This window comes from Hyperolius riggenbachi, chromosome 5 (genome assembly GCF_040937935.1).
Source record: "Hyperolius riggenbachi isolate aHypRig1 chromosome 5, aHypRig1.pri, whole genome shotgun sequence".
Lineage (NCBI taxonomy): Eukaryota > Metazoa > Chordata > Amphibia > Anura > Hyperoliidae > Hyperolius > Hyperolius riggenbachi.
The window spans coordinates 178,375,844-178,400,075 of record NC_090650.1 but is presented as its reverse complement, the minus strand read 5'-3'; the positions used below and the strand labels follow the sequence as shown (position 1 = coordinate 178,400,075).

The 24,232-nt window shown below is 45.9% G+C and overlaps 1 protein-coding gene across 3 annotated transcripts in view; it reads left to right on the top strand.

The window, feature by feature from the left end:
• The window catches only part of CLPTM1L (CLPTM1 like), a 699,988-nt gene extending 694,513 nt beyond the window's left edge, over positions 1–5,475 (top strand). For all 3 annotated transcript variants that reach the window (XM_068236456.1, XM_068236455.1, XM_068236457.1), the window contains one exon: positions 4,631–5,475. In XM_068236456.1, the coding sequence (XP_068092557.1) occupies positions 4,631–4,715 (85 nt within the window). In that variant the 3' untranslated portion in view covers positions 4,716–5,475. The remainder of the gene's footprint in view (positions 1–4,630) is intronic.
• Positions 5,476–24,232: the final 18,757 nt, after the last annotated feature.

Here is a 24,232-nt window from a genome sequence, read left to right as displayed (position 1 = left end):
TCGACAGGTGGAGCTGTGGAGTGCAGAGGAACAGCTCCTCTGCCCTACCACAGACGCCAGACAGGAATTGTACGAAGGGAAGAAACGCAGGGCAAGATAGCCCTGAAAGAGAGAGATCAAAGCGACAGAGGGTATGTGTGCCCACCAAACTAGTCGCCACCCTGCGACGATGAACACACAACCATGAAGACAAAGCGAGAAGGCAATCGCCAGAGATGTCGATTGCTAACAGCGACACAAGACCGAATAAGCACAGATGAGGAATGTATGTATGTCCACCAATCTAGCCGCCAACCTGCGACGGTGGACACACAACAGAAGAAACCAAGTGAGAACGCAATCGCAAGAGAAGCGATTGCGGAAGAGAATGAGCACAGGGACAGATTGTATGTGTGTGCACCAAGCTAGTCGCCAACCCGCGACGGTGCACACACAACAGCAGGTATAAAGTAGGAACGCAATCGCGAGAGAGGCGATTGCCAGAGATGACACAAGGCTACAGCAAGGCAGAGCACAAGAGTAGCAAAGGCACAGCAAATCATACAATAAGAAGATAAGGAAAATAACAAACGCTAGCTAAACGCGAACACCGCACTCATTCGCAACAGTGCACGCGTTTATGCGCGGTCTCCGTGTGATAAGCACAACAGAGACAAGCACGCCTAACTAACCACCGACAGACAAACACGAAACAGAGGACGCGATCGCTTGCTTAACGGTTACCTCACCGAGCCTCCAGCAAGCATTCGTAGCAGACAAGACAGATACACGGAAACAGGAATAAGTGAGAGAAACGGATCCACAGCACTAGCGCAAGGCGAGTGTGATCCAAGTATAGAAACAGAGCGAGCTGGATCCACTGCTCTTTCCGCCAGAGCAAGTGCGATCCAAGTACAGCAAGAGAGATGGAGATCAGACGGATCCACAGCACTAGCGCAAGGCGAGTGCGATCCAGGAAAGACAGATCAGAAGGGGCTACCAGTAACAACCGCTGTTCCGGTTAGCACCCAATTACTCTAAGCTAATCTTCAAACAAAGAGCAAGGCTGACACTCCAAGAGTGTTCCACAGGACTAACCCTTATGACCAGCAAAGGACTCTGGGAAACATAGCTCTTTATAGAGCAAGCCTACAAAGAATGTGGCTAGGCAATCTACATGACAAACGTATGCAAATTCCCCAGCAGCAAGCTGCACAACTGACAAAAGGTCTCTCTTCCAGAGACCTGCAGAATGCAGACCTGAACAGTGGTCAAAAGGCTGCCTGCCTGCGCAGGCAGCCGCGCGGATCCTCACAAACATCATAGTAAGAGAGATTTTTAACTTCAGTATTGCCTTTTTGGCTTCCTTCTAAACTGTTTTACACAGGAGAATAGAGGTTTAAATTAGCTTTTGCAGCCTCACAGTTACTCTTTAATGATACAAAGTCACTTATCTGACACATGTCAGCAAGAATGCACGAAGCATAATCCATCCATCAAATTCAGTGTAGTACATCACATTTCAGATCTGAAAGAAACATAATTATAAAAATAAATGTAAATCAAAGTCCAATGACTTTTGGCCACCGATCCAAACACACTTGGTGGGTGAAAGCTTTCAAACCTAAGCAACTGGTTTCTATCTGTAGGTTTCTGATACAGATCTGTTACCAACCGGTTATCAACACGTTTCACCAATACATCAAGAAAAGAGATTTGTTTTTGATCACAAACCATATCGAACCGTATATTGGGATGCATCTCATTCAGAGCAGCGTGGAACGACCTGAGAGATCCAATGTCACCTGTCCAGATCCAAAAACGTCATCTATGAAGCGCTGCCAGGCACAACAGTGCCTGACAAACGCTTCATGACAATAAACATACTGTACCTCAAAATTGTGCATAAATGCCCCCGCAAAGGAAGGTGCGACATTGGATCCCATGGCTGTCCCACGCCGCTGCAGAAAGTAATCATCCTGGAAGAGAAAGTATTTATTTTTAAGAACAAAATGAAATAATTGTTCAAAAAATGCAATCTGATCCACACTGTAAGTAGCACTTTCCCTGATCAGTTTTAAAGAGGCCTCAATACCTTCGGATTGTGGTATGGAAGTATAAAGACTAGAGACGTCTAAACTCACCAACCAAGTTTCCTCATTAGATATGAATGCCAGCTCCGAGATCTTGTACCCTGTATCAGTGGGGCACGCACTCTGTCCAATAGGGTGGCCGGAGAAGTGAAAATTTAACCCACCCCAGCTACAATTGGCCACCCGGGGGGATTTACAGGGTTCTTGTGCAACTTAGGTAGTATAGATAGCACTGGAGTGATCGGATACTGTACTAATAGATAGTCATGTAAATCCTTGGACATGATCTGTCTCTTAAAGGCATCTCCCACTATGTTCCTTAGTAGGTTCTTAAGGTTCCTTAGTAGGTTTCAGGTGCTGCACATCTCGTATCTTCACAGCATAGACAATTGCCTTCAGATGACCCCAAAGATAAAAGTCTAAGGGGGTCAGATCGGGAGACCTTTGGGGGCCATTCAACTGGCCCATGACAACCAATTCACTTTCCAGGAAAAACAAAAGTTTGCTTTCTTAAAACAGAAAGAATTTGCGATAATTCAGGTTGGAGTGAGCTTGAGATGTCTCCCAGGGCATCACTGCTGAATATATGCAAATTAACCATTGTTCGCTTTCCAGGAAACTGTTCATCTAGGAATGCTCGGACCTGCCACCCATAATGTGGTGGTGCACCATCTTGCTGTAAAAACTCAGGGAACGTACCAGCTTCAGTGCATAAAGAGGGAAACACATCATCATGTAGCAATTTCGCATATCCAGTGGCCTTGAGGTTTCCATTGATGAAGAATGGCCCCACTATCTTTGTACTCCATATACAACACCGTCATCTGAAGGCAATTGTCTATGCTGTGAAGATACGAGATGTGCAGCACCTGAAACTATGGATACTGGAAGCCTGTGCTAGCATTTGTCCTGCGGTGTTGCTATCAGTGTGTGAAGAGTGGGAGAAGAGGGTTGCATTGACAATCCAACACAATGGGCAGCACATTGAACACATTTTATAAGTGGTCAGAAACTTGTAAATAACTCATGAAAGAATAAAGTTACGTTAAAACCAAGCACACCATTGTTTTTCTTGTAAAATTCCCAATAGGTTTGATGTGTCACATGACCTTCTTCCTATTGAAAAAACAAAAGTTGGATTCAAAATGGCTGACTTCAAAATGGCCACCATGGTCACCACCCATCTTAAAAAGTTTCCTCCCTCACATATACTAATGTGCCACAAACAGGAAGTTAATATCACCAACCATTCCTATTTTATTAAGGTGTATCCATATAAATGGCCCTCCCTATATCCCTATATATATTTCTGGGATATTATTACTATTATGCAGCCTATTAGTGTCAAACAAGCGTAAAATTGCTCATGAGAGACTGATGTTGAAGTGACTGCTGAACGCTATTGACCATTTCTTCTGTGTGTTAAATAAATATGACAGCCTCCATTGCCGCAGGCCCCTTGCTCTGCTGTTGCTATGACGGCAGAGGTCTGTAAGCCGGCCGGGAGCGAATTTCATTGGCTCCTGACCCTGTCAATTGTGTGAGCCAATGTGATTGGCTCACAGTGATCGGGGGTTAGGAGTGAGGGGCCTGCGGCGAGGGAGCGATCGTTGGGAGCTGCGAGAGTGGTGGGTCCATATGACACGGTAATTGAAATCTACTCCCTGTCAGGAATAAGCAACCACAAACGGCGTAGATTTCAATTACTGCAGTCTGGAAGAGTTTAACCAGCTTCAAATTGTTTTCTTCTCGACTACTGCAGATTAACTTTTAAGATGCAATTGTATCTTCACACATAAGTTATTGTGCTGTCTCATCTACATTGTGATGTCAAAACATAAACTGCTGCTGCAAGTAAACATTTATATTCATAGAATAAAAAAAATAAATGAAAAACTAGCTAATGGCCCAGCGTTGCCCAGGTATGTATTTGGCTGGTGTTGTTTCCGACCACTTTTTCTAACCCTAACACACAAGTACTCAATGAGCTAGTTTGTGAGCTTTGCGGTCTTTGACATCAATAATTTGCATTGAAAGGAAACAAATCTGATTGGCTGTGGCTCTACCCCCTTTTCTAAATTCTAACCCCAGTCACCCAATGACCAACTGTACCAGGTTTGAGGCTTGTGCCATTAACAGTGCAAGAATGGTGACAATTAAATATTCCCCTTGAAAATAAATAGGTGAATCTTGATTGGTTTTTGTAGGCTCCACCCACTTTTCTGAATAATAATCCCAGTCACCCAGTGACCAACTGTGCAAAGTTTGAAAACCCTACCATTAACAGTGTAAAAATGGCTACAGTTTACATTTTCCCAGTGAAATTTGTATTTGTCTCCGCCCACTTTTTGGTTATGGGGATAAAAAGTATCCTATATGTTATTCTAGGTAATGTACTATGTGTGTGCCAAATTTCATTCAAATCCGTTCAGCCATTGTTGCGTAAATGAGTAACAAACATCCAACTTTTGCATTTATAATATTAGTAGATTTAAGCAGCACCTTTAACATTTTACCATATTTTTAGTTAATCTTACATTGTGTTTTGTTTTTGCCAGGCTTTATCCTGTGGATAAGACTAGAGTGAATGAATACGGGGAATCCTATGAAGAAAAAACAAAACGAAAGTCTCATGTAAACTAAATTTCATTAATATGGTCTCAATAATATCTCTTAAATAAAAGATACTATCTCTAATGGAATAAACAGCAGAATTATGAAGGAGTATTTTTAAATGCTGTGGTGAACATTTTTCCAAGCAATATGTTGTCTACCTTGCCAAAATCCTGAAACGTGTTTCAATTTTTCACAGTTTTATATCTAACACCAATGCTTGTATATCAGAGAAAATGCATAATTCTAGAACACTGCAGGATAGTTTTAAAGAAGTAGAAGACATGTCACATACTGGTGATGTTGGTTAGCAAGTACTTTGCTCAATGCAGACTGCTGTGCATTTTTCAAATGCAGCCATTGTTATGAAGAGGCTGTGGGTTAATGTATGTACCAAACATTTTGTGCAACTGATCTAAGGCAGCATGTCGGAAACCTTCTTTGCTGTCATTTACTAAAATATGATGCTTTTGTTAAATTTATGAAACAAATATATCTGTCAAGAAATATGATTTAAACCTGAAGAACCATTAAATAACACATTTGATACAACATAGTGCATCATTCCAAAACAATCTGCAAACATCGAGAGAGTGGTTTTCCAAACATGTTTTGACTTGCACAGCTCCAGTGGACCTTTATACAAATGTATTTTGTTGTGTAAATGAGATGTTATAAATACCATAAAATGACAATTTTTTGTTTCCAAAATCCATGAATTTTATATATTTGGTTACCTGTATGAAAGTCTAAAAACAATAAACCACAAGATGTGACAAAACAAAAACAATCTTTGACTTTGTAAGAATGTGCAAATACATATTACAGTCTGTTCCTGCATTTTCAAAAGAGCATAATAAAAATACACACTCTCTTTAGCAAAATATATACAGTGCTGCCCATAGTTATTCATACCCCAGACAAATTTTGTTAAAGTTACTTTTATTTAACCAGCAAGTAATTTTTTCACAGGAAATTACATAGGTGTCTCCCAAAAGATAAGATGATGTACAAGAGGCATTATTGTGGGGGGGGAAAACATGTCTCAGCTTTTATTTACATGTGAGCAAAAAGTGTTCAGTCAAAAATTATTCATACCCATCACAAACTGTCACAGTCTGTGGGAAATTCCAAAGTTCTATACCATTTCAAATAGTCCAAGCTGTTCTAAAACATCCCAATTACACTAATTAATTGGGAACAGCTGTTCAACTCAACAGGAGAAAAACCTCGTCTCTTTGCAGTTGGCTTGTGGACAGTCATCTCTAAGACAAAGGAGCTCAGTGAGGACCTGCAGCTGCTCTCAAGTCTGGAAAGGGCTACAACACCATTTCTAAATGTTTTCAAGTTCAGTCGCTACAGTGAAAAGTATTATTTAAAAATACAAGATGTTCCGCACTGTGAAAAATCTAAGAGGACGGGCTCGGAAGCCAAAATTGACACCTGTGCTGGCCAGGAGGATAGTGGAAGAGATGAAAAAAGAAACCAAGGATCACCACCAAGGCCATCCTGATGAATCTGGACTCTGCTGGTGGAAATGTCTCAAGGCAGACAATCCAATGGACACTCCACGGATGCACACCAAGGAGGATGCCACTTCTCCAGATAAGGCACACAAAAGCTCACTTGGCCTTTGCAAATGCTCATCTGGACAAAGAAGAATACTTCTGGTCTTCTGTGTTATGGTCAGATGAACCAAAAATTAAATTGTTTGGTCACAATATTTCCTTCATTTGGCGTAAAAAAGGAGAAGCTTTCAGCCCAAAGAAACACCATCCCCACTGTCAAACGTGGTGGGAACCTAATGCTTTCGGGGCTTTTTTTCAGCCAATGGACAACGGAACCTAATCACAGTAAACGGCACCATGAAAAAAGAGCAATACATGAGGATTCTCAATGACAACATCTGGCAGTCTGCAGAGAAACTTGGCCTTGGGCACCAGTGGACATTTCAGTATGACAATGACTCAAAACACACAGCAAAAGTGGTGAAGAAGTGGTTAGCAAACAACAACATTAACGTTTTGGAGTGGCCCAGCCAGAGTCTTGACTTGAATCCAGTTGAGAATCTGTGGGGGGAGTTAAAGATCAAGGTGATGGCAAGAACACCCTCCAACCTGAAAGATTTGGGGCTCATTGCTAAAGATGAATGGGCAAATATACCCGTGGAAACATGCAAAGAGCTGGTCTGCAATTATAGGAAGCGTTTTATTGCTGTAATAGCCAATAAAGGTTTTTCTATTGATTATTGAGAAGGGTATGAATAATTTTGGACACATTTTGCTCAAATGAGAATGAAAGCTGAGAAATGTTTTTTTTTCCCACAATAATGCCTCTTGTACATCATCTTATTATCTTTTGGGAGACACTTATGCCATTTCCCATCAAAAAATGATTTACTGGTTATTAATAAAAGTAACTTTAACCACTTAACGACCGCCTGACGCCGATAGGCGTCGGCAGGTTGAAGTGGTGTTTCCATGGAAACGCCATGTCAGTTCACGGAGGGTGTCTCCGTGAACAGCCTGCGAGCCTCCGATCGCGGCTCGCAGGCTAAATGCAAACACGCGGGGAAGAAATCCCCTGTGTTTACATCCATAAGGCGCTGCGCAGCAGCAGCGCCGTAAAGGAGATTGGTGATCCCCGGCCTCTGATTGGCCGGGGATCACCGCTGTCTGATAGGCTAAAGCCTATTAGAGGCGGTACAGGACGGATCTCCGTCCTATGCCGCCCACAGCCAGCGCAAGAGGTAGGGAGGGAGGAAAATCGCTGCGGAGGGGGGCTTTGAGGAGCCCCCCGCTCGGCCACACAGCGGCGGCGATCAGACCCCCCCAGCAGGGCATCCCCCTAGTGGGGAAGAAGGGGGGGGGAAAGTCTGATCGCCCTGCCTAAATCACGATCTGTGCTGCGGGCTGGAGAGCACAGATCCCCTGGTCCTTAAGTGGTTAAGTTAAAATTTGCCTGGGGTAAGAATAATTATGGGCAGCACTGTAGGTACATACTATGTATTTATAAACCATTGTTTTATTTTGGTTCTTAAAATTAATTACTTTATGACAACATTTTAGCTTTGCATAGAGAATTGGAAGCACTGTTGATAGCAGATCTATTTATATTTGAAGGAATTGTGCTACTGGAACACTAGCACACCATTATTAAACGCAAAGGAACTGTTTTGCGGACTGTTTTGCAGTAGATAGACACAGGCTTTCAAATGCTCATTGTTTATAGGAAGTTTATTTGCATCAATTCAGCATGGAGTACCACGAGTGCATAAATGAAGATATGCAAACCTTTGAATAAATACTGGCATAAGCATTCTTATAGACTATCAATCTTTTGACACACAGCAGTAATTAGTCACATCAGATTGTGGATGGACTATAAGTGTTACTTAAACTACCAATTGAGCATTGGATCATACGATTGACGCAAGACCCTTCAGGCTTGCCAGACATGTCCCAACCTCCAGTTAATTGGTTTTTGGTCACTCTGACATGTACAACTGTAGCATAAGATTAATTGTACTACATTTCCGGGATAAGTAGGTTCTAATCTAACTGAAAAGTCCCGATACCTAGTCTGGATGGAGCCATACTGGAATTGGTTGCAGTCATATACTGTAACTATGAGTGAGAGTTTGACTAACTTCTCAAAACACTATTTCATTAGACTCAATTTATCTGGATTTTTTTACAGGAGAACTCTGTCTATAGTCTTGCTGAAATATTGGTTCTAACTAAATGAGGACTTTACACTGCAAAAACCTCACAGATTCTTACAATCCACACTGAGAAGACGTAGACACAGAATTTTGATACATACATTTATACATCAATCATTACTGTAATTATCTTTACTGTGTCTACTTGCATGCTCATGGAAAAATAAAACATTTTTTAATCAAAAAGGCAGAGAACCTGTGCAAGGGATGTTCTAAAAGAAAACTTTAAACAACTGTTTCCTCTTCATATTTACTGTCTGGGGTTTGAGAAAACAAAACCTGTAACAACTTAGACTGTCGCTTTGTCTCTTTGATCCTAGCCTTCTCTGGAATATAGGTCTGAATGCTAGGGTATCCACCACTATCTTTCTGACTTTCTCAATTTGTCTTTTAAGTCTCAGACACAGAATCACTTGGGCAATAGTGCAGATGATGATAATCAAGACTAAAGATCAAGGGGTGTAAAAAGAAGTTTTAAACAGCAGAGGGCCAGTCTGAGTGTCCTTTCACCATAGAAATAAATCTTTTCCACCTGCCAGACTTTGGCTCAAGTCCCTGTATTTGTGTTCTATTCCTCGAAGATTTCCTTGATCATGGTGAAATACCTCCTCCAATTTAACCACTTCAGGATTCAGCGTACGCTTAACTACGCCCCTGAATCCTGAAGTGGATTGCATGGAAACGGCCGCTCGTATGAGCGGCCGTTCCATGTCAGTTCACGGAGGGTGTCTCCGTGAACACCCTGCGAGCCTCCGATCGTGGCTCGCAGGGTAAGTGTAAACACACGGGGAAGATCTTCCCCGGTGTTTACATGTATACGGCGCTGCTGCGCAGCAGCGCCGTGGCGGAGATCGGCGATCCCCGGCCTCTGATTGGCCGGGGACCGCCGGCACCTGATAGGCTGAAGCCTATCCTATCCGGCGCAGGACGGAATTCCGTCCTGCGCCGCTCACAGGGGGAGGTAGAGGGAGGGAAGGGGAAGGCGGCCAGGAAGCACTGCGGAGGGGGGCTTTGAAGAGAGCCCCGCCCGCAAGCGCAAGCAGCCGGCGGCGATCAGACCCCCCCAGCAGGACATCACCCTAGTGGGGAAAAAAGGGGGGAAGTCTGATCGGCCTGGCTGCTAGCTGATCGGTGCTGCGGGCTGGAGAGCCCACGCAGCACCGATCAGCCAAACCACCCGGTATCCGGAAGTGGTTAATGTTGTGTTTGTCTAACAACTTTAAAGAAAAATGTGGTATACTTACCTCGGGAGGGGGAAGCCTCTGAATCATAATGAGGCTTCTCCTGTTCTCTTCAGACTCGGGGTTCCAACGCTGTCAGCCCCCAGAAATCCACCAACGAGCTTTTCGGGGGGGGGGAGCTTGGGGCTGGCAGAGGCGCAGTAGGAGCTTTAGCACGCAACAATATTTACCAAGTTTTGCTCAGCCGCAGTACAAGCTTCCCCTCTGGCTCCAGTGGAAATAGAAGAGTCTGATCAGATCTGTATTACATGATGTATTACATAATGTCCTGCCAGTGTCAGCAGTGAGCTGTCTGGTTCATGTACAACAGCATTTATTCGGGTTATTTTGTCCCTATATTCTCTAATCTAATTCAGGGCATATTTATAATGTCCAGATCCTTTGTGGAGTCCTAGCCAACGTTTGTGTTTATTGTTTTACGATATATAACACGTGCCATATATGTTTTTAAACTCCTTGCCCGTTCTTTCCCTTATTGATGATGGCTGCGGCTGGTGTGGGCGTTTCCGGGGTGGGGATAGCCATCCACGTCAATATGCACGTGGTGACTGGTACCCGTGTGTGGCCACACACTTTTCATTGACCCCGGACTCCGCCCCTCCGAGCCGCCGTCATTTCGCGTCATCACGTGTCATCCTATGCGACTATATAGTCACACGCAGAACGGGCTACTGTATGCCCGGAAGAAGCCGCTTTTGGCGGCGAATCGCGACGGCTCCTGCACGCACGCCCTCTCGTCCAGCTCCACCGGTAAGCTCTTTCTCCCATGCACGTCCATTACTCGGAATTCCGAGTCACTGGGTTCACTGTCCTGCTTCACTAGCTTTAGCTGTTCACATCGTGAACAGGACAAGCCGGGTGATCTGGAGCAAGCTCGTCGAGAAGTACATGCCGGTTCCCGACTCTAAAAAGTGGATGGAGGTTGCTGAACTGTTCTGGGATAGGTGCAACTTCCCGAACTGCCTAGGAGCCATTGACGGCAAACATGTGCGGCTACAGAAGCCAGCGAGGAGCGGGAGTCTGTATTTTAATTATAAAAAGTACTTTAGTTTGGTACTCCTTGCTGTAGCCGACGCAGACTACAAGTTTGTCTACGTCGACGTTGGCTCCTACGGCGGTTCAAGTGACTCTGGGATATTCCAGCGCTCAAGGTTACATAGACTACTGAATGAGGACCGGCTGGACATCCCCGGGGACAAGCCATGGCCTGGAAGAACATCGCCCAGCTACCCCTACGTGTTTGTTGGCGACGAGGCCTTTGCCTTGTCACACCATGTCATGCGGCCGTATGGGATGAGAGGCCTCGGCCGCCAGCAACGCGTGTTCAATCACCGGTTGACAAGGGCTCGTAGGATGGTGGAGTGTACATTTGGCATCATGTCGAACAAGTGGAGGATGTTCCACTTGCCACTACGGCTGAGCCCTGCCAACGCCACAGCTGTAGTTAAAGCAGCTTGCATCCTCCACAACTTTGTTCGACAGGAGCAAGGGTACAATCTACAGCATGCCGACATGGACTACTTGCCCCAAATTCGCCGGTATGCGACAAGGGGTAGGGTTCAGGCCCAGAGGAATCGGGATCGGTTGGCACAGTACTTCTTGTCGCCGGAGGGGTACTTCCCATACCAAGACATTATTGTGCCTCTTTGAGTGCACATTTTTGTTGCTGTACTTGTTTTGTTTTTTTTTTAGTGGGGGGGGGTGAGGGGGGGGGTGATTACGCTGTTTTTAGTTATACATTTTGTATGTGAATTTTTAATTGTATCTTTCTTTGTTTAATAAACTTTTTCTAAACTTTTTACAGATGAGTGTTCTTATAAATGCAACATGTGTGGCACTGGGGAAGGCAGTTTAGGAGACACTTCAGGGGGGCAGAGCATTTTTGAGACAATGAGTGGGCTAGATTGAGGGGGGGAGGGGACGGTGGGGGGCTAGAGAGTGGCAGTTTAGGAGACACTGGAGGGGGGGGGGCAGAGAGTGGCATTTAGATTACTTAAAAACATGTATTTCAAACCACACAGATATGAGGGGGCACACTTACGTTCCTTGGCCTGCTTCCTGGCTGGAAACTTGTCATACTCAGGAACAAATTGTTTTGTGATCTCCTCCCATACCCTCCTGGCATGCTGTAGGTCACTATAGAGGTCATTCTTCTTATCATACAGCTCTGGCCGCTCTTGGACGGCCATAATGAAGTCCTCCACATTGATGAAGCTCCTGGGCATGATGGCTGCACTCGTGTCTCTCCCAGCTCGTAAACAGGAAGCTGTCAGAGATGACGTTGAGGGGAGGAGAAGGAAGTTCCGGCTTTCCGTTTTGTCATCCGTTTTTGGTGCTATTTTGCCTGTGGAGATGGAGTTGCGTTTTCCCATTGCTTTCCGCTACCCATCCGTGTATCCGTGGTCCGTGAAAATGCAGCAGATCCGGACCTTCCGTTCAGGTTTTGAAAACGGGTCCCCGCAAACGCAGACGGATCCGTTTTTTACTTGGGTGAGGCTGGCTGCTATTATCAACATTAGTATCCGGGACTCCGTTTTTCATCCGGTTTGAAAAACGTAGCCACGGATACGTTTCCGGACCTAGTGTGGACTAGGCCCACAGCAGCTCCAGGATGCACGCTTGACCACTTCAACACAGTGGTCAGCTTTATTTTCTGAGCACCACCTCACCAGTTTCCCCCCGCCCCCCTTCATGCCCGTCTAAGCTCACTACTTGTCACTTCACCTTGGGCCACATCCATCAACAGGGACAATATTATCCCCATCTATATCCATTGTTCACACCGGTTATACTCTGTTGCTAGGCTTCAGATACACCCCATCCCACTCACTGAGGCATTAATTGTCCCTCTCCCCTGTCACTCATCCATTGTTTACGGGTGTTTCAAGCTGGACGTCATTTATTCATTCATTTATTACTCATGTATAACTGATATTATTCACCATTGAGGGCAGATCACATTGTGCCATTTTTTTTAATGGTTTTAATCATTGTATGGTTCAATAAAGGCTATTTTGTATTTTTCTACATTCCTTGTGGTACGGTTTTTGTAGGGCCAATTCTTTCTCTTTTGTTTAGGATACAGTGTTCATTGGCCCTTTCTGCACACAGTTAATTTAATTCATTTTTGCATACTAATCAGCCTTTTTACTTTGTATAAGTGATGGTGCTTGTCCATTTTTTTTTTGGTTTTTCTGATCAGGCCCTCTCTACTGGGAAAGCAAAGGCAGCTCGCGCCTGCGCAGGAGAGCAGACCCAGTCGGGCTTGGCTGTTTCTGTCGGACCCCGAGGGGAAACTTGTACTGTGGCTGTGCATGAATGCGGATAGGTAAATATGGCCTAATGCTGTTCAGGGGCTGCCAGCGCTGGGTCCAGGAGGCTGAAGAGAATTGGGGAAGCCTCATTAGAATCCAGAGGCTTTCCCATCCTGAGGTAAGTACCCCGTAGGCACTTTTGTTCCTTACAGATTATCTTTAATAAAAGTGGCATATTGTTTCTAAACCATCTGTACCCATTTATCCCAGGGAGCATGATATCTCAGAATGGGCACCACCTGCTTTCAAATTTAAAATTTACAATTGGAGGAATTACGGTACATAATCAAATCTGGATGACTGAATCGAAATGGGACTTCCAGTCACACAATAAGATCCTCTTGTAATATTAACTTCATCAGAGCAATTGTGAACAGTAAACTTGTCTATGAATTCCATATTTAAAAAACAAACTTTCCTGCTAGTCACTGGCTGGCTTGCTCAAATCCGAATTCGGGAGATACCCGGATAGTTCTATCCGGATATCTCCCAGTAAAGCTTTACGGGGGGTTCAATCTTACCTATATGACATCTTCTTCGGTCCGTCCCTGACGCCTCCCACGATGCGCTCGTGGGACTTTGCATTTATTTTTATGCAAAATGGCTGTTGTGACACAAAGTAACAGACAGCGCAGTAAGCTGTGTGTGCAAAGTATGCTAGTAATCTAATCAACCATCAGTAACAATCAGTGAGAGAGAAAATTTGCAATAGTCTGTGTAAATGAACTTTGAAATGTTTTTTATAACTTTTATTGGCAGGAAAAGAAAGAGACAGTCGTACATATTGATGCAAATTGACAAACTGATTGCTCAAATGAGGAACAATAAGCTATAAGTGACTAGCAAATGTAATATTATCTGGACAGTTTCTATCGACTAGTATGCTACTGAAAACAAACGTTTTCTTTCTTAAAACAAAGTATTTGTGATAATTCAGGATGGAGTTAGCTTGGAGATGTCACATACTGTAAATATAACACAGTACTGTAAATGTCTCAAAAGATGAAAGAACATTAACAACAATCCTGTCTCACAAAATAAACACATTCCAGTATTTAACCGAAAAGTTAAACAGAACCTAAAAAAGTGCAGATTTTGTTGGGCCCAAGAGAAACCTTAAAATCAATATGGCTTATAACCTCAGTAATTCTGTATAATGTGCAGGTTATAACCCAGCAGTCTCAAATAAAGGATGTAAGGGGCGCCAGTATGCCATAAACCCTAACCAAATCCATACTTGTAATTGACGTCCAAAAATTCCACACCTTGCAGAAATGGGTATCTCTCTCATGGACCAGTGCTGTCAGGTGCTCCATTGAGTCTGTGGCCTCCTTTTCCAGAAAGAAGCAAGTGACAACCTACCATACAGCCATTAATATATGAGTAAACATTTTTTGGGTGTTGGATCCAATAACTTCTTTTGGTCCCCTGAAAAGGTATGTCCAAGGGTCTAGGGCCACAGAATTTCCCTATAGATCAAAGCCTGAACAGATTAACAGAAATTCTGTGCCTGTGGAGAGAATCAAAAAATGTGTTCGATCAAGCCCTTCTCCCCACAAAACCTCCAGCATAGGTCTGATGTTTCAGGAGATATAGAAGATGTATGGAGTCATATACCCGAGGAACAAAATCATATATACAGTATATTCACCTTTATTTGAGTGCACATAGAGGATTTCCGAGCCATATTTTCTTCCCATTCAGCTAGGTCCAAAGAGGTTTTAAAGGGGTTCTGTGGGGGTTTCTGAGGCGAAAAACTGCCACTTACCTGGGGCTTTTATCAGCCCCCTGCAGCGGTAATGTCCCACGCCGTCCTGCTCCCATCCGCCGTTCCCCGCAGCCGGCACCGGGCTATTATTCGGCTGTCACACAGACGAATAATGCGCGTTGCCGCGCCTCCGCTCGCGTCATCTGAGGCTTACTGCGCAGGCGCAGTACAACGGGTTCTTGTACTGCGCTTGCGCAGTAAGCTTCCGATGACGCAGGCGGAAGCGAGCGGGTGCGCGGCCACTCTAGCGCAGCCGCAGTTGGATCCCATGCCACTTAGACCGGGGCCGGCGGCGGAGAACGGCAGATGGGAGGAGGACGGCGTGGGACATTACCGCTGCACGGGGCTGATAGAAGCCCAAGGTAAGTGTCTGTTTTTCTCCTCCGCAACCCCCCACAGAACCCCTTTAAGTTTGTTAAACATAAGTATATGGTGGAATGGGAAACCAAAGTTGAGGGGTCCAGGATGTTCAAAACAGAATAGAGTCTTTAAATCATACTCGGCACCCAACCAAACTCCAACAATATATATATTCTTGCATGTTAGGGGGGGGTTAGAAACCCAGTACCCAATTATTTAAATAAATAAGATCTAATCTGTCAATACGTGTAAAATTTCTGGTGAGGGATGGAATGTTTAGAGAGATGTCGTCAGAGATGAGTCGTAAAAATTCTTCAAGAAGAAGGCAGTGTGAGTTCTACGTATATCAGTTGGGAAGAGGGTCTTGATAGATGATGTTTTATACCTGTTGCTATTCTATTGATCCCACATAAACCTGACTGAGTTGATCTCTGTTTTGGTAAAAACAGGAGAAGACCCAGGTACAGGGCAATCCCAGGAGCGCCCCAATGATAGATAGCTTCTTCAATTTAAACATTTCTTGCCCTATATGGGGACCTTTCTTGCCCTATATGGGGAAGCCAGCCATTCTCAAACCTGGAGTAAATGTGTGGCCATGTAATACATTTTAAATTGAGATATGGAGAGTCCCCCCCCCACACACACACACCTATTCGATTCCAGCACCAAATGTGAGGCTCTGGGTCTGCCTCTGGCCCATATTAAGTGAAGCACATCCTTCTGGAGTTTATGAAGCACTGAGCAGGGAGTAGTAACTGGGAGTGTTTCGCATAGATACAGGAATCTTGGAAAGCAGATCACGATGATGTCACACGCATCCGCAGGGCACTCCCTGCCGTGGTCACTTACTATAGTATGCGTGCATCATGGCCAGTGCAGGTGCACTGATGCCTGACCAGGCCGACTGGAAGACGGAGCCAGCATGCAATTACAGGTACAGGAGGGGGAGAGCGGTGAACATCAGGACAGCTACCATACATGCCTGCTCCCTCTGTTTCTCATCTTTCTTTGTGCTCTGATTTAAGGTTGTATAATTTGCCATAAGAAGTACCCAAATGAGCATCCAGATATTTAATACTTTCAGTTTTCCATTTTAAATTGAAGCTATTTTGAAAAGCATGTAGGCCCCTAGGTGGAATGTTGAACGGGAGAGCCTCCGTTTTGTTAATCTGGAAATCAGGAAAGTATTCAAAATCATTGATTCATTTAAATAGATTAGGTAAAGGATGAGGGCATCACACCCCACAGTTTCTCCAAGACAACAATAACAATCTATGATATTATTGAATCTGTTAAAATCAGTTCACCTAGTGGACTCCTGGAGGGAATTCAACATCGCTACCAGAGGATACTTCTTTTACTCCCATGCCCATCATACCTATTCTAGAATTGATGCAATATTACTATCCTCGCTTCTGGTGCTGAACCTCTCAATCTCCAGACACGGCATTAGCTCATGGTCAGACCACGATATTGTGTGGACCACATGATGTTTCCTCAGTACCCCCTTGCTCGCCTTCCCTAGAGAATCAATGAAAGTTTATTCCCTGACGGTGTCACAGTTTTGGATGTGGAGGATCATCTCCAACAATACTTCCAGACTATTGTTTCTCCCACCATAAAACCTGACATCCTACTCAAATCATTCCAACATAAGAGAACGGAGACTGGGTAACAGCTCAATTTAGAGCACAAATTGTTTTGCCTGAAACTTGCCCATGCCCAGTCCCCTTCCCATTTTTTACAATGACAAATTGAGGGGGTGCTTGCCCAGGTTGGTGTGCTGCTGTCAGCAAGAACTGAAAAAGCGATGAGCTGGACTAGGTCCAAGATATACACTCAACATAATAAACCTAACTCATGGCTTTCTAGAAAACTGATAGCGTTACAGACCTTAAATAAAGTTTTCCAAACACAAAATACGAAATAAATCAGATGTAGTCACCTCTGACCCCCTTAGAATACACCAAGAATTTGCAAACTACTACACATCCTTATACTGTACTAAGCATCCCTTCCATGGAACTCCCCAACCTGGCCTATCCCTACAACCACTCACTACTCCATACTAACCTTCAATTAGTGTTGGGCGAACAGTGTTCGCCACTGTTCGGGTTCTGCAGAACATCACCCTGTTCGGGTGATGTTCGAGTTCGGCCGAACACCTGATGGTGCTCGGCCAAACCGTTCGGCCGCACGGCCGAACTAAGAGCGCATGGCCGAACGTTCCCCGAACGTTCGGCTAGCGCTGTGATTGGCCGAACGGGTCACGTGGTTTGGACCCGAACACGCTCTGATTGGCCGAACGGTCACGTGGTTCGGGTAAATAAATACCCGAACCACGTCATATCTCTGCCATTTCTCTGTGGGTTTAGCTTTGGGTAGGCAGGCAGGGTAGTTCGCTCTCCAGCCACGCTAGCCAGGGTCCCCCCCAGTCATTGTGTGTCGCTGCTGGGAACAGTAGTACACCGCCCGCTCAGCCACACTATATATAGCATTGTTTACTGCCACTGTGTACCTCGCTCAGCCACACTATATATAGCATTGTTTACTGCCACTCTGTGTACACCGCTCAGCCAGACTATATAGCATTGTGTGTACTGCCACTGTGTACCTCGCTCAGCCACGCTATATATAGCATTGTGTTTACTGCCACTCTGTGTACACCGCTCAGCCAGACTATATAGCATTGTGTTTACTGCCACTCTGTGTACACGGCTCAGCCAGACTATATAGCATTGTGTGTACTGCCACTCTGTGTACACTGCTCAGCCAGACTATATAGCATTGTGTGTACTGCCACTCTGTGTACACCGCTCAGCCAGACTATATAGCATTGTGTGTACTGCCACTCTGTGTACACCGCTCAGCCAGACTATATAGCATTGTGTGTACTGCCACTCTGTGTACACCGCTCAGCCAGACTATATAGCATTGTGTTTACTGCCACTCTGTGTACACCGCTCAGCCACACTATATAGCATTGTTTACTGCCACTCTGTGTACACCGCTCAGCCAGACTATATAGCATTGTGTGTACTGCCACTCTGTGTACACCGCTCAGCCAGACTATATAGCATTGTTTACTGCCACTCTGTGTACACCGCTCAGCCACACTATATAGCATTGTTTACTGCCACTCTGTGTACACCGCTCAGCCACACTATATAGCATTGTTTACTGCCACTCTGTGTACACCGCTCAGCCACACTATATAGCATTGTGTGTACTGCCACTCTGTGTACACGGCTCAGCCAGACTATATAGCATTGTGTGTACTGCCACTCTGTGTACACTGCTCAGCCAGACTATATAGCATTGTTTACTGCCACTCTGTGTACATGGCTCAGCCACACTATATAGCATTGTTTACTGCCACTCTGTGTACACGGCTCAGCCACACTATATAGCATTGTTTACTGCCACTCTGTGTACACGGCTCAGCCACACTATATAGCATTGTTTACTGCCACTCTGTGTACACCACTCAGCCAGAATATATAGCATTGTGTGTACTGCCACTCTGTGTACACCGCTCAGCCAGACTATATAGCATTGTTTACTGCCACTCTGTGTACACGGCTCAGCCACACTATATAGCATTGTTTACTGCCACTCTGTGTACACCGCTCAGCCAGACTATATAGCATTGTGTGTACTGCCACTCTGTGTACACCGCTCAGCCAGACTATATAGCATTGTGTGTACTGCCACTCTGTGTACACCGCTCAGCCAGACTATATAGCATTGTGTTTACTGCCACTCTGTGTACACCGCTCAGCCACACTATATAGCATTGCGTACTCTGCAAGTCAGTGTGTATATTGCTGGGATAAGTAATACTCCACTCACCGCCAACCACTATATGAGCTCACCATGAGTTCCTCAGAGACCTCCGCTGTGAGCAGCACTCCCAACAACAGCAACAGCCAACGCCCCACGCAAGCTATAACATCCACCCCAGCAGCCAGTGGTCAGCAGCAGCCCTCCCCGGAGGAGAACGTTGTGTCCATCGGTCCATCGCCAGAGCGATTAATGAGGGCTGCCATTGAGGAGATGATGGGGCCTGATGTGGAGGAGGAGGTCTGGCTCAGGCCAGCATCCCAAGTTAATGTTGAGGACGATGAGGGGTCTGTGTCTGGGGATGTTGGGGTGGCAGAGGTGGTGGGTCAGACTCAGGAGAAGAGTTGTATGATGAGGATGATGATCGGGACCATCTGTATGTGCCTCAGAGTCCGACCCCGGAAAACATGTTGTATCGTGTGTTTAGGTACTAAAATCTGCGTTCCCAGTAGTGTTGGGCGAACAGTGTTCGCCACTGTTCGGGTTCTGCAGAACATCACCCCGTTCGGGGTGACTATATAGCAGACTATATAGCATTGTGTTTACTGCCACTCTGTGTACACGGCTCAGCCACACTATATAGCATTGTGTTTACTGCCACTCTGTGTCTGCTGGGAACAGTAGTACACCGCTCACCCGCCACTGTATAGCATTGTGCTCTGTGTCGCTGCTGGCAATAGTGGTACACCGCTCACCCACCACTGTATAGCATTTCTGTACTGCCACTGTACTGCTGCCAGTCAGCGTGTACTTTAAGGATAAGTGAAATGAGGAAGAAATCCGGTGAAAGAGGGAGGGGCAAGAGAAGAGGTGTTTCCCCTGACGGTTCACGTACAGGCCACAGGGGAGCACCCAAGAAAACCCACTCAATACCGCCCGTGTTGTCCAGGACAACCACCCTCACAGATCCAAAAGAACAGGACCAGATAATTACTTGGATGACCTCTCAAGCGTCCAGCAGTGGGTTAAGCAGCACCAGCACATCACGCACGAGGTCTGAGTCCTCAGCCAGTTACAAGGATCCAGTGGGCACAAAGCTGACACAACCGGCAGCGACACCACGCACACAACTGCCAGATAACCAGACGACGTTGGAGTGAGCTGCGCAGAGGTTGTTCTGGGGAGCTCTACTCCACGGCGGCGGCCCCCCACAATGACATATGACGAGTTTGAGGAGATGGAAGAGGAGGGTATGGACAATGTGGACATAGACCCAGATTTTGTTTGTGAACGAGAACATCGCCGTCGTAGCAGCAGCACAGATGAGTCTGTTGAAGAACCCACTGCTGCACGAGTTCGCCTTGTGCCACAAGGTAGGCGGCGCGCAATTTCAGGCACCACAAGCGTGGAAGTTCAAGTGAGAGGCAAAAGAGGCGTAAACAGAAATCGCCAGCAAGGCAGGTGCTCCAAAGTCTGGGCTTTCTTTGAAGACTGCACTGAGGATGTTACCATGGCGATTTGCAAGGTGTGCAAGACCCGCCTGAGCAGGGGGAAAAGTATTAACAACCTCTCCACCACCAGCATGAGCCGCCACATGCTATCCAAACATCCCACTCTGTGGGCAAACGCGGCAGGACAGGGTACCACCAGCAACACTGCCTCCCTTGGGTTCACCAGACTCACCACCAGACCCGCCTCAGCAGCAGCAGTAGCCCAGCCATTGCGTGGTTCACAACATTCACAAACATCAGACGACGCTGACACTGTCACTTTCCGGAGTAGTGCTCTTGAGGTCTCCCAGTGTTCATCAAACACAACAACCAACAGCCCTTCGGTGTGCAGCCCTACGGTTCAGTTGTCTGTCTCAGAGATGTTTGAGCGCAAGAGGAAATTGCCAGCAAATGACCCCCGGGCCATGGCAGTAACAGCCAGTATAGCCAAGCTTCTGGCCTGCCAAATGCTGCCATATCGAGTGGTGGAGACAAACAGCTTCAAGGGCATGATGTCAGTGGCCATCCCACGTTACGTGGTTCCCAGCCGCTACCACTTTGCGCGCTCTGCAGTGCCTGAGTTGCATGAGCACGTGGTCAGCAAAATAACCCGAAGCTTGAAGAATGCCGTTGCCTGCAAGGTTCACCTCACCACTGACACCTGGACGAGTGCGTTCGGCCAGGGTCGATACATCTCCCTTACCGCGCACTGGGTGAACCTTGTGAAGCCTAGCAGCGATTCCTCACCTGCTACGGCGCGGGTGTTGCCCACGCCGCAAACAGCTGCACCGCCGTCCCTCCCACTGGATAACAACAGCAGCACCTACCTCTCTGATTCCTTCTCCTCCAACGCATCTCAAAGCTGTACCTCATCCGGAAACGCTAACCCAGCACCAGCAGCAGTAGGATCGTGGAAGCAGTGCAGCACAGCTGTTGGCATGCGTCAGCAAGCGTTGCTGAAGCTGATCTGCCTTGGGGATAAGCAGCACACAGGGGAGGAAATTTGGAGGGGAATAAAGGAACAGACGGATTTGTGGCTGGCACCGCTGGACCTGAAACCGGGCATGAAGCTAGACACCTGGCACGAACTGGCAATGTACGCAATAGAGGTGCTGGCTTGCCCGGCAGCCAGCGTTATGTCGGAACGCTGTTTCAGTGCTGCCGGAGGCATCGTCACAGATCGGCGTATCCGCCTCTCCACAGAAAATGCAGACCGTGTGACTCAAATTAAAATGAATCAATCCTGGATTGGAAACGACTACGCAACACTCCAGGACCCCAACCAAGTAACATGACCAATGAACATCTGGGATGGTTTAGCGTTTCCGGTCCCTGTTTATTGAACCTCTCATCTGTATTACATTTATGACTGCATGGCGGCAAAAAGCATTGCTGCTATATCCGCACGCTTTTTGTCCTCATGCAGGGCCTGTGTTGTTGTGTCTCAAAAAGCATGGCCTTCTCCTCCTGCGCCTGCTCCTGTTCCATCACGTGTGCTGCTGCTGCTGGGTTAGCGTTGCCGGTCCCTGTTTATGGAACCTCTTATCTTTATTACATTTATGACTGCATTGCGGTACAAAGCATGCTATCTGCACGCTTCTTGTCCTCATGCAAGGCCTGGGTTGTTGTGTCTCAAAAAGCATGGCCTTCTCCTCCTGCGCCTGCTACTGTTCCATCACGTGTGCTGCTACTGCTGGGTTAGCGTTGCTGGTCCCTGTTTATGGAACCTCTTATCTTTATTACATTTATGACTGCATGGCGGTACAAAGCATGCTATCCGCACGCTTCTTGTCCTCATGCAAGGCCTGGGTTGTTGTGTCTCAAAAAGCGTGGCCTTCTCCTCCTGCGCCTCCTCCTGTTCCATCATGTGTGCTGCTGCTGCTGCTGCTGGGTTAGCGTTGCCGGTCCCTGTTTATGGAACCTCTTATCTTTATTACATTTATGACTGCATGGCGGTACAAAGCATGCTATCCGCACGCTTCTTGTCCTCATGCAAGGCCTGTGTTGTTGTGTCTCAAAAAGCGTGGCCTTCTCCTCCTGCGCCTCCTCCTGTTCCATCACGTCTGCTGCTGCTGCTGCTGCTGGGTTAGCGTTGCCGGTGACGGTCCCTGTTTATTGAACCACTTATCTTTATTACATTTATGACTGCATGGCGGTAAAAAGCATGCTATCCGCACGCTTCTTGTCCTCATGCAAGGCCTGGGTTGTTGTGTCTCAAAGCGTGGCCTTCTCCTCCTGCGCCTCCTCCTGTTCCATCACGTCTGCTGCTGCTGGGTTAGCGTTGCCGGCGCGTGGTCCCTGTTTATTGAACCTCTTATCTTTATTACATTTATGACTGCATGGCGGTAAAAAGCATGCTATCCGCACGCTTCTTGTCCTCATGCAAGGCCTGGGTTGTTGTGTCTCACAAAGCGTGGCCTTCTCCTCCTGCGTCTCCTCCTCCTGTTCCATCACGTGTGCTGCTGCTGGTGCTGGGTTAGCGTTACCGGTACCTTTTCCTGGAACCTCTTCTCTGTATTACATGTATGACTGCATGGCGACAAAAAGCATGTTACCTGTGCAAAGAAACATGACATTTTCCACATTTAAAAGACAGTTTTTCCTTTGAAACTTTACAATCAATTTTCTCAAAAACTATAAGCTCTTTTTCAAATATTTTTTTGTCCTCCTGTACCCACTCCAGAGGTGCACATACCCTGCAAATTTGGGGTATGTAGCATGTAAGGAAGCTTTAAAAAGCACGAAAGTTCGGGTCCCCATTGACTTCCATTATGTTCGGAGTTCGGCGCGAACACCCGAACATCGCGGCGATGTTCGGCGAACGTTCGCGAACCCGAACATCTAGGTGTTCGCCCAACACTACCTTCAATCTCCCAATCAATGAACAAGAACGATGCCATTAGGATGCTCAAACATGAGAAAACCCCATACCCAGACAGCGTCTCAGCCATCTATTATAAAAATTTCTGCTGCACTTTGACTCCCTACTTGATCAGGCTATTGAATTTCTGCAGTTGATGTTATTCTGAAACTTAAAATAGATCATCTTGACATAAAACATGTTAGGCCAATTTCCCTATTAAATATAGCTTACAAAATATTCACTGTTGTATTAGTCATTAGACTCAAAGTCCTGAGCCCACTCATACACAGAGACCAAGTGGACTTTATCCGCCTCCATCAAGCCCTTGACAGCGTGAGGAAAGTGGTCAACCTTCTCCATGGTGCTAAGAATCTGTGGTGAAACCCCTCCCACAGTGTGATATCAGCACCTAGGTCCTGATAGTTTGCTGTCTGTGAACCTCGTTACATTGTGGGAAAAATGTCTGTTTCCAACTGCCAAACAACCAATATCTCCCTCTCTGCATATGTATATCTATAAAAAAAAAACAGCCTTTTAGACCATTGCAATGTTAGTGGGTGTGGTTATAGATAATGGCAGTTGGTGCACTCTAGTTTTTTTCATGTCTGCCGGTAGAAAAGATAATTACTTTTCAATAGATAAATGGTCTAGCACTCAACAATAATGTTTTAAAGAAGAACTGTCACGAAAATCTTAAAATTTAAAACACATACAAATAAGAAGTACATTTCTCCCAGAGTAAATTGAGCCATAAATTGCTTTTCTCCTATGATGCTGTCACTTACAGTAGGTAGTAGAAACCTGACATTACTGACATATTTTCGGCTAGTCCATCTCTTCATGGGGGATTCTCGGCATGGCCTTTATTTTTTTAAAGACATTCCCTGAAAATGATTTATACAAAGATGCTGGCCAGCCTCCTTGCTCATTGCACACTATTTTGGCAGTTGGACGGAGCAACTACCATTCATTAAGTGCTTTTATAAATAAAGAAAACCCTGAGA